Genomic DNA, 15,707 nt, shown 5'->3' on the forward strand with positions numbered 1-15,707 from the left:
TGGGACATCATAACATAAAACTTTAGATTCATTGACCGAGGAGTTTTGACTTCCGAAAAGAACATTCAGAGTCCGTGCACCGTTCCAAATAACCATGAGGTAATGAAGCTACTATCATACCCTTTCATCGATACCTCCAAAGGCTATTGTCCGATTGGATCACACATTACCACAATATTTCTTTGTCGTATCACTCTTGTCAGAGTGGTCGAGGCTGTCATTCAAATTCAAATTCAAATTCAAAATCATTTATTTCAACTTGGATGTCATCAAAAACACACTTGTTGAATGTCAAAATGTAAAAGAAAATGTTAACTCTACCACCGGTTCCAAAAAAGCCACAGTCCTGAGAAGAACCGGCGAAACAAACTCAGCGGGCTTTTTTATGTATTTTCTCAACTATTTTCTTCTTTTTTTTTTTTAAAACAAGAAAACATATTTACAGTATACAAAAAGACAAGTCAAAAAAATACAATTCAAATAAATAATAATAATAATGAAAAATGAAAAGGCCAGGAGCGAACGCCTCATTCCCACGTAGTGCCATCTAGTAAAAAATCCTTAACTTTATAATATGCCTTGTTGCACAAACGTTCCTTGACAGTTTTCTTAAATCTATGAACAGGTAGTAGTTGAACGTTTTGTGGGATCTTGTTGAAAAGTTGTACACCCAGCCCCCTGAAAGAGTTGCTTATTTTCTTAATTCGAGCCGCCGGTAACGCAAGCCTATGTTTGTTCCTAGTGTTCACATTATGCAAATCGCAGACTACAATGTTTTTACGCACGTACAATAAATTTTCAAAAATGTATTGGGACGCTAAAGTTAGAATTTTGATTTCCTTAAACTTGTCCCTCAAGGATTCCCTCGGGTGCATATTATAAATAGCACGAATAGCCCTCTTCTGCAGGATGAAAATCGTTTCGACATCGGCAGCATTGCCCCACAGCAAAATGCCATAGGACATAACACTATGAAAATAACTGAAATAAACTAGACGTGCCGTATCTTCATCAGTATACGTTCGTATTTTTTTTACCGCAAACGCTGCAGAACTAAGTCTATTCGCTAACTTGCATATGTGAGGACCCCACTGCAGCCTGGAATCAACTGTTATACCAAGAAAAACTGTCGAATCAACAAGCTCCAGTGTCTCTCCACTTACAATGATATTAGTGTCTACTTGTCTAACATTGGGTGTGGTAAATTTTATACATTTTGTTTTTTTGTTATTTAATAACAGATTATTAACACTAAACCAATGTACCACGCGCGAGATAGCATCATTCACATCGTCATAATCTTCCAATTGTCGTTTAAATTCAGTATCATTGCTGTGAGCAGATGTTATGCGCCTCACTATCACCAGCTATCGCCACTTCTCCCGATTTGTGGTGAGCCTGGTACAATCATGTAAACAATCGCCAACGTTCAACTTGACTTGGTCGGTCCATCGCTTGGACCTTACCACAATAGGCGGTATGAAAATAATAATAGCGTGGCACCTGGGAACCCTCTTAATTGTAGCGTGAGGCGACCATGCGTCCCAATTTAAAGAGTGGGGCAGCTGCTGTACTATAGAACTGAGACTTAGAAGGCATGTTTCAGGGTGGATGGCAGACCACTTTTACTGGTGGTGGGACCTCTTGTGAGTCCGCACGGGTAGGTACCAGCACCCTGACTATTTCTGCCGTAAAGCAGTAATGCGTTTCGGTTTGAAGGGTGGGGCAGCCGTTGTAACTATACTTGAGACCTTAGAACTTATATCTCAAGGTGATGGCGCATTTACGTTGTAGATGTCTATGGGCTCCAGTAACCACTTAACACCATGTGGGCTGTGCACGTCAGCCAACTAAGCAACCAAAAAAATTTAAAAAAAACACATTCACCCATCTAAGCCATCCCCCATCTAAGAATCATGCAGCGTAGAATTTAAGTGTGTAATGGAAGCTTCGTTTTGTTATAGATGGAAGCGAAGGTGAAGGAAGAAGTGCCGGATAAGGACTACAGCCAGCCGACGTCCACCGAGAGGAGGAAATGTAAGTTTGCACTATATTAATATGGAACTAATTCCACATACGAGTAGGGCCGGATTTCAACTTAATGCCGCTACTGGGCACCGGAAAAAAAGCCGCCCCAATACTTGAATTTTACATAAACTTATAGTTTATATATTTCATTTTTCAAAATTAAAATAACTAAATTATTGCAGAAACTTTTTTATATATTATAGATTCCAGGAATATAAATGTTTTTCAGTTTTAAAATTTTGCCGCCCTAAAAAATTTACCACCCTGGGCACTTGCCTCGACTGTCCCTAGTGTAAATTCACCGCTGCCTACGAGCTAGAAATGCATAATGTCTTAGGAGTACCCGAACACGAGTTAAGACCAAGCACAACACCCGGCCCTTAAACACCAAACAGCTCCTACTCCCGAATCCGGGAAGACCTCGTGATCAGCTTCACCAGGTTGTTGTGACCACTGTTACCACAGCTGGTTCTGCTGTGAAGTATCCTCTCGTCTTGCCCTAAATGGTTGAGGCTGCTAGTCTCGCAATAATATGAAAGCTTTCACTTGACGTTCACAGCATAAGAACTTCGTCTGGATTACAAAAAAATCCTTTTACCCAATAATTATTTAAACAAAAATAGTTGAAAGAGATTAATAGAGAACGGCTTGGCTGTGTCTCTGTATTTGGTTGTTTGTTGTACGTATGATGACAATAATAATAATAAAAAAATATTAGGGACGCGGCCGTGTTGATGCTTGGCTATTTTGTTTCGCAGTTTACCGAAGCTTAGCGCCTTAGCCAATGGCATAAGATGGCGATTTTAAATGGCACAAGATTAAAGAGTCCTTAACGATTAGCTTGACCCTCTCCTGTATGAAAGGCATGTTGCCATTACACCTCGTACAGGAATAGGCAATAGGTACATCGCCACCAAAACATTCCGATCAGCGCGTCACCCCGTGCTTCTATGTACAAGCCTGGCGCGCTGGGAACTGGCGCAGCTGACGCGCGATGCTAATCTTATGATGGCGGCTCGAGGCACGGACTGTAGGGGCTCGGCTGTGGAAATATAAATACTGGATGCGTCATTAAATTGATAAGCAAATAGTCGTTTTTTATTTTGTTATTGCTTACATAGTTGGACGATGTCACTGCCCACTTGGTACTAAGAGGAGCCCATTGACATCTACAATGTAAATACCACCACCCACCTTGAGGTATGAGTTATAGGGTTAACAGTACAACGGCTGCCCCGCCTTTCAAACCGAAACGTATTACTGCTTCACGGCAGAAATAGGCAGGGTGGTAGTACCTACCCGTGCGTCAGGACTTCCTACCAGTGTGGTACCGGTCACCGTTCTCGTCGAACCCGTCGCTTGCGACGAAGGGCTCGACGAGTAAATTAACTCTCAGACACAGCCCACTGAGTTTCTCGCCGGATCTTCTCAGTGGGTCGCGTTTCCGATCCGGTGGTAGATTCTGCGAAGCACGGCTCTTGCTAGGGTTCGTGTTAGCAACGTCATCAGATTTAAGGCCCGTGAGCTCACCTACAAACATTAGGGTTACGCTGAAATAGCCCCTAAGGCTATCAGCTTAGGTAAAAAAAAAAAAAAACCAGTGTGGCCCGACTGGGCCTTAAATAATATCAATATACATATATGACTTGTAAAGAAATTGTCTTTAAAAACTTAAGTGGTAATTCTGGTAGTCCCCGATATATTAAGTAAATTGCGAACCTGAAATATAATGTTGCTCGCGTTCGTCGCATTGTTAAAAGCTGTGCATCTATTGCAGCCACAAGTCCCCCCTTCCTCTATGGTGGCAACAGACTTCACGAGGTGGCAGCGGCAAAAAGTATGTGGTATATACAGCTACATATGTTGGTTGGGTATAATACGGTAAATTCTCTCTTAAAGGTCAAGTACAAATACAAATGGAAATTAACCTTATAATTTATTTTGTAAGCCTTTGAAAGAGCTGAAGTCTGTACTAGGTTCGAAGACCTGTATTACTGATCTCCAGGCTCCCTCCTTCTTAAGATAGATTAGGTTAAGTCGTGAACAGATACTGCGGACTAGTGTTGAGAGATCATTAGGTGTTATCATTTAAGAAGGTAATTATGCGTGCGTGTGTTTGTGTGTGTGTGTGAATGTGTAAATGTGCGTAAATGTGTGTATTAGTGCCAATGAGATATTGAAAAGGGGGCAAACCATGGTTGTCGGTACTGTCCTTTGTACCGATTTTGCTTTATTTATCGTCTTAAGATCTTTTTCGTCATTTCACGAGTCGCAGGTGGAATTAAAACCATCTTCGATAAAGATAAAGATAAGACTTACAAAATTTAGCCGGAGATGTTGTAAAGTTAATGTTTACGCGACTCGAGAGCTTCCTCAGGTTTTTGATAGATGTCACTATTAGCAATTTTTATATTTTTACTCACGGTTCACAGTACAACGTACATATGTATGTCTAGTTGAAGGATACCTACCACCAGGATTCTCACTGGTGGTAGGACCTCTTGGGAGTCCGCACGGGTAGGTACCACCACCCCGCCTATTTCCGCCGTGAAGCAGTAATGCGTTTCGGTTCGAAGGGTGGGGCAGCCGTTGTAACTATACTGAGACCTTAGAACTTATATCTCGAGATGGGTGGCGCATTTACGTTGTAGGTGTCTATGGGCTCCAGTAACCACTTAACACCAGGTGGGCTGTGAGCTCGTCCACCCATCTAAGCAATAAAAAAAAACAAAAATAAGGCTCAATATCGACGGACCGTTAGATACGATTCAAATTCTATCTGTACCCTTTCCTAATTACATTTTCAACGATACGGAATCACTCTTAAATTCAATTGGACAAAAGGATCCTATAATGATATAAGTTTTTCAAAAGAAATCACATTTCCCGATTTTTTTTTAGCATAGTTGGGGAACATACCTATGTAATAAGTTAAATTTATATATAGATAGATTTCGAGGTCTCGATTTTACTGGAGATTGCGGATGGCTGGGATAGAAACTGTTTGTACAAAGACGACTTTAATTATTCGCGATTTTTCATCAGCCATTTTAGCGGAGAGAAATAAAATGTTTCTGATACAGATACACAGAGCAAAAACATAAATTTTATTGTTGGAAGATTATTCACGCCTTTGCTATAAATTATTGCAGGCGAATACAAGTTTTTGTCAAATGCAACTGCAACATGCTCAAAGGTTCAGACAAACAGATAAAAATATGCTTATGACATTAGCACATACAAAGCGACTATATGGTTCATCTAGTTTCAACTCACGTCTTTATATCTTTGTATCGAACCCCATAAAAAGATTATGTTTATTGAAGGCTACATTTGAAATTGTAGCGTTTGCTTCGGCTACTACTAAATAAATAAAAAAAAAATTGTAACTAATATCGCCTGTATTTACTGGTGGTAGGACCTCTTGTGAGTCCGCGCGGGTGGGTACCACCGCCCTGCCTATTTCTGCCGTGAAGCAGTAATGCGTTTCGGTTTGAAGAGTGGGGCAGCCGCTGTAACTATACTGAGACCTTAGAACTTATATCTCAAGGTGGCTGGCGCATTTATATTGTGGATGTCTATGGGCTCCAGTAACCACTTAACACCAGGTGGGCTATGAGCTCTTCCACCCATCTAAGCAATAAAAAAAGTTTTGGTGGTTCAGCTAATGATTCAAATCACGATGTCTTTAAAAATTCACATTTCAACAGTTACATTTTTCAATTAGAATGAAATTGAGATATTGGGGGACCACAAATATATCTGTACCCACTGAGCTCATGGCTGTATCTTTTTAGCGGGTCGCGATTCTAATCTAGTGGTAGATTCAGTGAAGCACTGTTCTTGCTAGGGCTAGTGTTAGTAAAATATCCCAGGCTGAACTCCGTGAGCTTTGCCTAAATATTCGGCGAAACTTGCATATAGCCCTTGCATTACCTTGCAGTAGATATTATAAGTAATCATAATCTAACAGGTATTCACACTCACATTATTTAAGGATCATTGTTTTAAAACGACCGTCTGTTTGCACTGTCGACTATCAATTGCGATTTATTATACATATAAGCTTGAGGGTAGACATTATCTTGTTGAACATCAAGTACAACGAAGTCACTTTTTGATTCCTGATTTAATCAACAATATGTTATCTTAACAATTCACTTTAACACTTGTCCAACCTTAACCAGTACGTACAACAGTCACTGAATCACACAACGTAATAAGGATATAGTCAGTGCACCAGGCAAACGCAGCCCAACGAATGTCCATTGCGTTTTTTTTTTTTTTTTTTTTTTTCTCCTACCTAAGCTGATAGCCCTAGCGGCTATTTCAGCGTAGCCTTAACTTTAGTAGGTGAGCTCACGGGGCTCAAACCTGACGATGTTGCTAACACGAACCCTAGCAAGAGTCGTGCTTCGCAGAATCTACCACCGGATCGGAAACGCGACCCACTGAGAAGATCCGGCGAGAAACTCAGTGGGCTGTGTCTGAGAGTTAATTTACTCGTCGAGCCCTTCGTCGCAAGCGACGGGTTCGACAAGAACGGTGACCGGTGCTTGAAGTACCTAAAAGCACCGTTAGTGGATCAGGAGGATCCGAGATGACGTGTTTAGGGCGACGTCGACTGCTTTCCATTCTGTCCGCAGGATCGGGAATGTAGTTACCGGCGGCCACGATGAGAGGGTTCTCGTGTCGTGCCGCTTTATCGAAGTGGCGCATGGACGCCGACTGCAGATACTTACTGATGGACTCTAAGTCCAGGTCGTCATGGAGGTCGACGTTCCTGACGAACCACGGGGCTCCGACGGCTATCCTGCAAAAACGGGATTGAATAATTTGAAAGGATTTTAAGTGTATGCGGGCCGCGTGAGCGAACACTACACTTGCATAGGTCATGACGGGGCGTATGCAAGTTTTGTAGAGTGTCACCTTATTTCTAAGGGACATTTTACTTCGCCTACATATCATCGGGTAGAGACGTCCTAGGATGAAGGCGGCACGATCGCGTACCGTCTTGATGTGGGGGCGGAATGTCATCCTACTGTCGAGGGTGACGCCTAAATATTTGACCTTCGGGGCCCACGGTATGGGCTGGTCGTACATCGTGATTGGGCGAACGGCGGGGGCGGGGGTGTTGACGCGCCTAGTCGGGAGAGGGATGCTCAGCGTGGTGTTCGGAGGGCGACCCCTTTTGAAGAGCACCGCTGTGCTTTTCGTGGGGTTAATGTCGATGCGCCACTTCCGGAACCACTGTCCCATGGTGGTAGCTGCGGTCTGAAGTCGTCGATGAAGCAACGCCTTCTTCCTACACGAGTAGTAGATGGCGGTGTCATCGGCGAAGAGCGCCAGATGGGTCTCCGGAGACCGGGGTATATCGTTGATATACAAACTGAATAGTAACGGGGAGAGGGCGGAGCCTTGCGGGACTCCGGCTGTGACGTGACGGGGCCGGGAACGCGTTCCCTCGACTCGATATCGGAACGAAGTCCATTGCGAGGCACGTACCGCCTTTTTATACTGGCCGGCGCAGCTGGCTTATTTATGAGTCACTTCTGTTGCACCTGTTGTTTACGAGTGGAACGACACGGCCGGCGCACCTGGCTTGTGTGAGTCACTCCTATTGCACGTGCTATATAACAGAAATATCGTTAACGCCGTCATACTTATAAATTATAAGTAACATTTTATAAGCAAACACGAACGACATTAGAGAAATATTTAAATTGTCTTCGACAAGTTCAGTCATGTTACTGTGTATTCAATCCTCTCTAAGTAAGGTCTCTCTGTATTTAGGCAAAAACAATAGAGTGCCATTTTCTTCGTTGCTCGCTAACCGATTTTCTTTCTTTTTTCAACACACTCCCATTATCTTTTCCTGTAACTAGTTAGTTCATAGTTATGAAACGGAAACTTTAAAGCAATTTTCACCGACTTAAGACGCTTTGCATAAGTCAAGTTAAGATCCGATATCTTATTATTTTGACCGAATATCCTGTCCAGGACATTCAGGGTAAATAATGGTAGTTTTGAAACGTTTAGTTCGATATCTCTATTCAGACGGGTTCTATTAGTTTTTGAACTGCGTACATAAAACGAATTTTGTTTGCCTATTATCGACGATCTACCACGTAAACCATAAAAAATATGTGAATTGATGACTATTGAATTTTTTTCAAAATAACTTGTGGCGCGGGTAATGTAGGTAAAACCTAAAAGCTGCCGGGAAGCTGAAAACTTAAAACAGAAAATGTAGTACATAAAATCTCCGTTTATTTCTTTGTTCACAGTTCAAGTTATCAAGTGAAATACATTTGTGTTGAACTATAAAAAAAAATGAACATAATTTTCCTAACCTAAAAGTACGTTACCTAAAAGTACACGGCGTGGCGGGATGGATGTAATATGCTCTACGTAAGCCCTGTCCCACCGTCTCAATAGCTCCGACTGGGTTCCCGCCCATAATTTTCCTAACCTAAAAGTACGTAGCCTAAAAGTACACGGCGGGATGGATGTAATATGCTCTACGTAAGCCCTGTCCCGCCGTCTCAATAGCTCCGACTGGGTTCCTGCCCGGTCCGGGGTAGGACGCCGGCTGTGAGCGGCTGGAGTTTTTGGTGAGGTTCGACTGCCACATACCCCACCTGCCGTGCGGGTGGGGATCCGGCGATTTCCTCCTGTGGAAAAAAAAAACCTAAAAGTACATGTTATTATCCGCAACATGCTTCGTCAAAAAGTACAATACTTACTTTCAGTTACAAGCGTCGTCATGAGTAACAGTAAATAAATAATAATAATAAATAAATATTTACTAACAATCACGCCACGCTAACTGGTCCCGTGGTAAGTTCGTAAAGAGCTTGTGTTACAGGTACCAGATAACGGAAATAAATGTAAGATTTCTATTATACACATACATATATTTTAATATTTAATATACATCCATAACCCTGGAAAAGAGATTTATATTTATCATACAAATATCTTCCCTTGGCGGGATTCGAACCCGCGACCCATGTGTAGTGACCATGTCACTTACCACTACACCAGACGGTCGACAGTACAGTAACAGTACATAAAATGTATCTTAACCTTTATATGTCAATGACTATGGTCGAATTACGATCAACGCCCTACTGTTTTTACCAGTGAAACTGTATACGAAAGGATGGTGCGGTTCAAAAGAAGTAAGCGGGAAAACAGAGGCGGTTAGCGATTTTGTTTCATGCTTAGAGTTTCGGTCGTTTATCATAGAGTGTGTGCCCGACTTGACGCCGAGTGGAGGGCGCACTTATTACGAGAGGATCACGATCTCTCTCAGCCTCTCTGTGTGAGGGCCGTAAGCTATACCGATTTTAAGATAAATTAGTATTATTGTAGACGGTTCGGTAGATGGCGGACTGTTTTACTAACACGCAGTCATGAGTGTTCGTTCTTCTTTAAGTACAATTGCAATTAAATGTTAATAAGTTGATACTGGAGCTCATTTTTTTTATTGTATAAATGGGTAGACGAGTTCACAGCACGCCTGATGTTAAGTGGTTACTGGAGCCCATCTACAACTTAAATGCGCTACTCACCTTGAGATATAAGTTCTAAGGTCTCAGTATAGTTACAACGGCTGCCCCACCCTTCAAACCGAAACACAATACTGCTCCACGGCAAATATAGGCAGGGTGGTGGTACCTACCTGTGCGGCTCACAAAAGGTCCTACCCTGCTTACCTCCACCCTCCACCGTGAAGCAGTAATGCGTTTCGACTTGAACATTGGGGCAGCCGTTGTAACCATACTGAGACTGTTCAGGCCAGTGCCTTCAATTATTTTAGAGCAATACCAAAGATGCTAGCTTTCTAAGGCGCTAAGTATCACAGCTTAATAAGTTCATGTATTTCACTATCATTCACTACCCGCTCTTCAAGCTCGCTGTACATCTCCATTAAAATATATCAGAACAATATCAAGTGTTGGAGTTTTATTACCACGAGAAACTCCCTTATGTACCACAAGCCGGTACAGAGACCTTAGAACTCATATCTCAAGATGGGTGGCGGCATTTACGTTGTAAACGTCTATGGGCTCCAGCAACCACTTAACACCAGGTGGGCTGTGAGCTCGTCCATTCATCTAAGCAATGAAAACAAAAATCTTATTACCGCCAGTGGCCAAAATAGGAAAGTATAGAAAGTTGGGTAAATTTGTATGGTCTAGGAACCATTGTCATGGTAGCAAGAGCACGGCGGTAACCGTGCTCGTCGAACTCGACAAAGAGGTCGACGTGCAACCTAAGCCATGCATCAGCCCGCTGAGTTTCTCGCCGGATCTTCTCAGTGGGTCGCGATTCCGAACCGGTAGTAGATTCATTCGCGAAGCAATTGCTCTTGAGTTGTTAGGTCTCCTTCGGAGGCGCTCGGGCGGCTGTTAGCAAATCCCACCCCTTCTGGCTGAGCCTTTGCTCGCCCACCTGTCCTGGTGAAACTGGGACGGCCTCCGGGCCACCAGTAATCTTTCAATCATAAAAAAAAGTTCGAGCACGGATTCTCGCACACCCATCTCCTGACATGAATAACAGCTGAACAAACTTAACTGTGAAAGATCCTCTAGCGACTACTGGAACATTCGGGCTTCATAATAAACAAATTTCATTGGAGATAAAATTAAATGTCAAAAACAAGAAACACACCCGCGAGCGAAACTCGTACTAAATAGGGACGCTACCTGCGATATCGATAAACTTTTAATAAACATAAAATAACAAATCATCCGTACGGGTTTCATACGTTCGGGTTTGAAGAGTGGGGTCACGTTTTGAGTCTTTACGATTGAGACTTCGATCACATTTCATTTTAATCACTACGGCACCAGTAACCTTTAAAGCCAGATTAGCGGTGAGCTCATTCTACTCATCTACATCATCTAAAAATGAACATACCATATCTATAGTAATATTATAAAGCCGAAAGCTTCTGTGTTTGGATGATATTGTTAGTCGATTACGAAAAATTGCCTGAAGGAATTTGAATGAGCATGACATAGCCCGAACCCGTCGCTTGCGACGAAGGGCTTGACGAGTAAATTAATCCTCAGACACAGCCTACTGAGTTTCTCGCCGGATCTTCTCAGTGGGTCGCGTTTCGGATCCGGTGGTTAATTGCTAGGGTCGTGTTAGCAACGTCATCAGGTTTGAGCCCCGTGAGCTCACCTACTAGTTAAGGTGACGCTGATATAGCCTCTCAAGGCTATCAGCTTTGGAAGGAAAAAAAAAGAAAAAAAACTCTCTGTTACAACCGCCCTGAGGAAAGCCGAAATCTGAAAGTAGTAGATGATGGTACAAAGAGACCTTCCAAGGACCCTTCGGCAATGAAGTATGCGACAAAGAAGAAGAAGAGAAACACATGCGATGCTAAGATTGGATCCCTCAGATAACCCACACTATTTCACAAACTGAATACATAGTTTTTCACACGGACAAACTAATTATGCCTTTTACAGTAAAAACGTTGGCTATTTTCATGAAAAATGAAAGTCAAAGGTACCGGCAATTGTACGTCAGTTATAATAACAAGCCGCCCCTGGGGCTGGAAGCCGGCATTATTGATGAGTAGCGACGTGTTGCATCTCTAGTGATGTGACTATGAATCCTTTAAATCGAATGTTTTATCGAATATAATGCGATATCTCGCTGCTCAGCAGTGTTTGTTTAATGCAAACTAAAAAATCCTTGTAAATATGTAGTATAAAGTTTAATCATTATCATTTTATATTTTTATCGTAATGGTAGGGTTGCCTGCATCAAAACAGAATAGTTTACAGAATTTGTTTTTTTAATAAATAGTAGCTATCTTTGATCTAGCAGATTGAACCAGATGAGGTTTTACGGCTGAAATATGCAGAGAGAGAGAGAGAGAGAGAGCAGCCCGTACGAGCACAATACGTCTCATCATTGCAATAAACCTCTTTTTTTGATGAAGGAAAGATTACTGGTCGGCCGGAGGCCTTTTCAATTTCAAGATGGACAGGTGGGCGAGAAAGGGGTCATCCAGGAAAGAATATACATATAATACAATTCTCCGTGCGTCTCCATTGTTGTGTGAAAGAAGCCGCTGTGATCATACTAGGTAGCTCTATAGTATTAACTAGCATTAAATACTATATTTGTACTTGCATAATTAAATCTAATGAAAGTAATCTTGATTTTGTATGTTCATTGAATAGAAATTAAATCCATTGTTGATTCTTATTCTAATTGTAAATACAAAAGTTTGTTTGTTTATTTGTTACGCTTAGTTTAGAACGCGGGACATTTCATCAAGAAAAGTAATATTCATCGCCATGGTCGGTTGCTCTTGGCAGAGCGGTCGTGGTCATGTGGAAGCCTTGTTTATTAAAAGTAATATTGGGAATATAATTTTGTTCTACATCAAAGCCAAAGAAACCGCATTTAGAAGCTAGTATTATATTTAAAGGCATAGTAAAACCATGGTTTACAGTGAGACGTATCCGAAGCGAAATCATCTGGCTTCCAGATCCAATGTAATAATAATAACAACAACGATTGTCTCTTTGCTTTAAATTCGGCCTTAGTATTCACGAGGCTACCCTACTTCATTTAGCATTCAAAATCACATCATCCCTTCGCGGCCCATGAAAAAATCGACAATGCAGCACCAGGTCATCTTGCCCCATTCCTAAAATCCGTAATTACAGTTTACATCCATACATGAATATTATATTGTACTATAATGACGGCGGTGGTAAAGGCGAGCAGTAACCATCGAGTGGTGGGCGTTTCTACGAGCAAACACAATGAATTATCAACCGTGGGAACTGACGGGTCGCGCTTAGAGACGCTAAGGTACGACACGAGTTCGTTTTGAATTTCCAGCGATTTCTTTCTTTTTCGTACCTATTATAGTAATTATAGTAATTTTAGTATTTTTACTGGTGGTAGGACCTCTTATGAGTCCCTGCCTATTTCTGCCGTGAAGCAGTATTGCGTTTCGGTTTGAAGGGTGGGGCAGCCGTTGTAACTATACTGAGGCCTTAGAACGTGGGTATAGTTCGACCCACGACGAGTGGGTGGCGCATTTACGTTTGAGATGTTTATGGATTTCAGTTACCACTTAACACCAGGTGGGCCCATCTGAGCAAAAAAATAAAATCGAGGGTTTTTTTTTTTTATTGCTTAGATGTGTGGACGAGCTCACAGCCCACCTGGTGATAAGTGGTTACTGGAGCCCATAGACATTTACAACGTAAATGCGCCACACACCTTGAAAACTCTAGGTCATACTAGACTCACCAGGCAAGTAGGTGAGCTCGCGGGGTTCTAACCTGAGGACGTTGCTAGCTCTAGCCCTAGCAAGAGCAGTGCTTCGCAGAATCTACGACTGGATCTTCTCAGTGGGTCGCGTTTAGATCCGGCGAGAAACTCTGTGGGCTGCTCTGAGTATCTAAACCCTCTAAGGTAGGCTTTGTCTGTGTGTTAATTTACTTGCCGAACCCTTGAACGGTGACCGGTGCTTGAGGTAGATAAAAGCACCGTTAATGGATCGGGAGGATCCGGAATGACGTGCTTAGGGCGACGTCGACTGTTTACCATACAATTGCTGACGAAATAACTCGAACATATTTTATTGACCAAAAAACACAATACCAACAAACAAAGTTACTTAATCTATTGTTTTTTATAATTATTATATGATGTTTTCTTGACGACGTCCCCCTAATGTTTCGGTTAAATTCTTTAGATCTAATTGTGCGGGCGAGATGAAAGCGACGCCGCGGGCTAGGTGTCGCCTGTCACGCGCACCGCACTCTAACGAGTAGGGATGAGGGTACACGACATCGATAAGAACGTGTCCAACTAGCACCAATCGACTTCAGTGTGTACAGTGGCGTAACGATCTAAAGTCGATTTAACATTTATTATATTACAATAGCATTAAATTTTAGATATATTTTCCAGAATTCAATCATCCAGAAAGAATAAAAATAATCTGCGAGAGCGACAGCTTATAAATATAAATATAAATATTTACTAACAATCACGCCACGCTAACTGGTCCCGTGATAAGTTCGTAAAGAACTTGTGTTACAGGTACCAGATAACGGAAATAAATGTAAGATTTTTATTATACACATACATATATTTAATATACATCCATAACACTGGAAAAGACATTTATATTTATCATACAAATATCTTCCCTTGGCAGGCTTCGAACCCGCGACCCCCTTGTGTAGTGACCATGTCACTTACCACTACACCAGACGGCCGTTAGTTCTGCCGTAATAAAAATTATCCAGCATTTTTTTTGTTTTGCGGACCATTTGGTGCTTCTTTGTGAGTAGCGCCTGGAGTATGATGTCCCCCCCTTGCCCCCGCGCTATGCCACTGAACGTACCAACTTAACTCTGCTACAATCATTCAAACTAAACTATACGCTATTCACTTGCAAGCTTCAAGAAATCGATGTATATACCAAATGAAGGCGTTCCCTTCATACAAACTTTATAACTCTACTCTTATGTGAGAAATGACATTGGAATGCCATTGAATTTGGTTGCGTTAAGAGCTACGTATATATGTATATATCATAAGGAATAAAATTTTTTATACAAATTATTTTCATCTCTTTCGGTTTGCAATATATAAGCTATTTGTTTCTAATAAAACAAACAAGACCAGAACTATTTGTTGTAATACCGTTTATCTAGAAGAGCAGTGTTGGTTTGTATGAAATTTAAATTCGAAGCTGAATTTAATTTCAGTATTTCTAATGGAACCACTTCTGACACCTGACCCAGTGCACCCAGTGGTGCAAACGCAGGCTATAACAGTTAATTCATGTATCGTGTATCGTATAATATGTTTAATAACTCTACTGTTTCCATCTAAGCATACTTGAAAATCCAAATTTTACCTTGTGATGTGTCGAGACGAATGCGTTGTATGCAATGTTGAACAGAGCAAATAATTCTCAGACATCCTTATCGACAGCTGCAGCTGTGGACCTACTTAACTAACATAATTATATGAATTATGCGCCAGGAACGATGTCCGCTATTACTACAACAAATGTGAATTTCACGTCATTGTGAGTGGCAGCTATTACATCGTAAAATCGGTGTAGTCCGTGAGCTTGTCTTCGGTAAAAAGAAACATTAAAAATGCTAAACTAGATTGAATAAATTTTAGTCGATCGACAATTTAGAATTGATAATCGATAAAGCACCATCGCATCACTAGTTTGTTTCGGAGAGCGCGTGTCCGTGGCACGGCTCGCACTTGCCACACCACTACCTCACCCACTGAACTTATATTTATTCCGTCATATGCAGACAGTTTGCGTATTAAAAAAAAAAGACTCTCATTTTGTGTATATATATTATACATAGCATTTATGGCTTAATAAGACATACAATAAATAGCGTTTTTAGAATTAATTGTGTTTTTAAATGATTTGTTTACTTAGGGATACTTCAATTTTCATTGTCATGTTCAACAATTAACTTTTATTTTATTGCCTTTGTAGGCAGACGGGCATACGGCCCACCTGATGGTGAGTGGTTACCGACGCCCATGGACATCAGCAATGCCAGGGGCAGAGCCAAGCCGCTGCCTACCGCTCAACTTATTTAATATGAAGGAGCTATATTTGTGGTCACATAAATGAGATG

General features: G+C 41.6%; 1 protein-coding gene across 3 annotated transcripts in view; it reads left to right on the forward strand.

Moving 5' to 3' along the window:
• The window catches only part of LOC101742156 (protein CBFA2T1), a 95,470-nt gene that overhangs the window by 52,672 nt on the left and 27,091 nt on the right, over positions 1-15,707 (forward strand). For all 3 annotated transcript variants that reach the window (XM_012690252.4, XM_038018108.2, XM_062674436.1), the window contains exon 2: positions 1,965-2,037. In XM_012690252.4, the coding sequence (XP_012545706.2) occupies positions 1,965-2,037 (73 nt within the window). The remainder of the gene's footprint in view (positions 1-1,964; positions 2,038-15,707) is intronic.

The sequence above is a fragment of the Bombyx mori genome, chromosome 20 (assembly GCF_030269925.1).
Source record: "Bombyx mori chromosome 20, ASM3026992v2".
Taxonomy (NCBI): domain Eukaryota; kingdom Metazoa; phylum Arthropoda; class Insecta; order Lepidoptera; family Bombycidae; genus Bombyx; species Bombyx mori.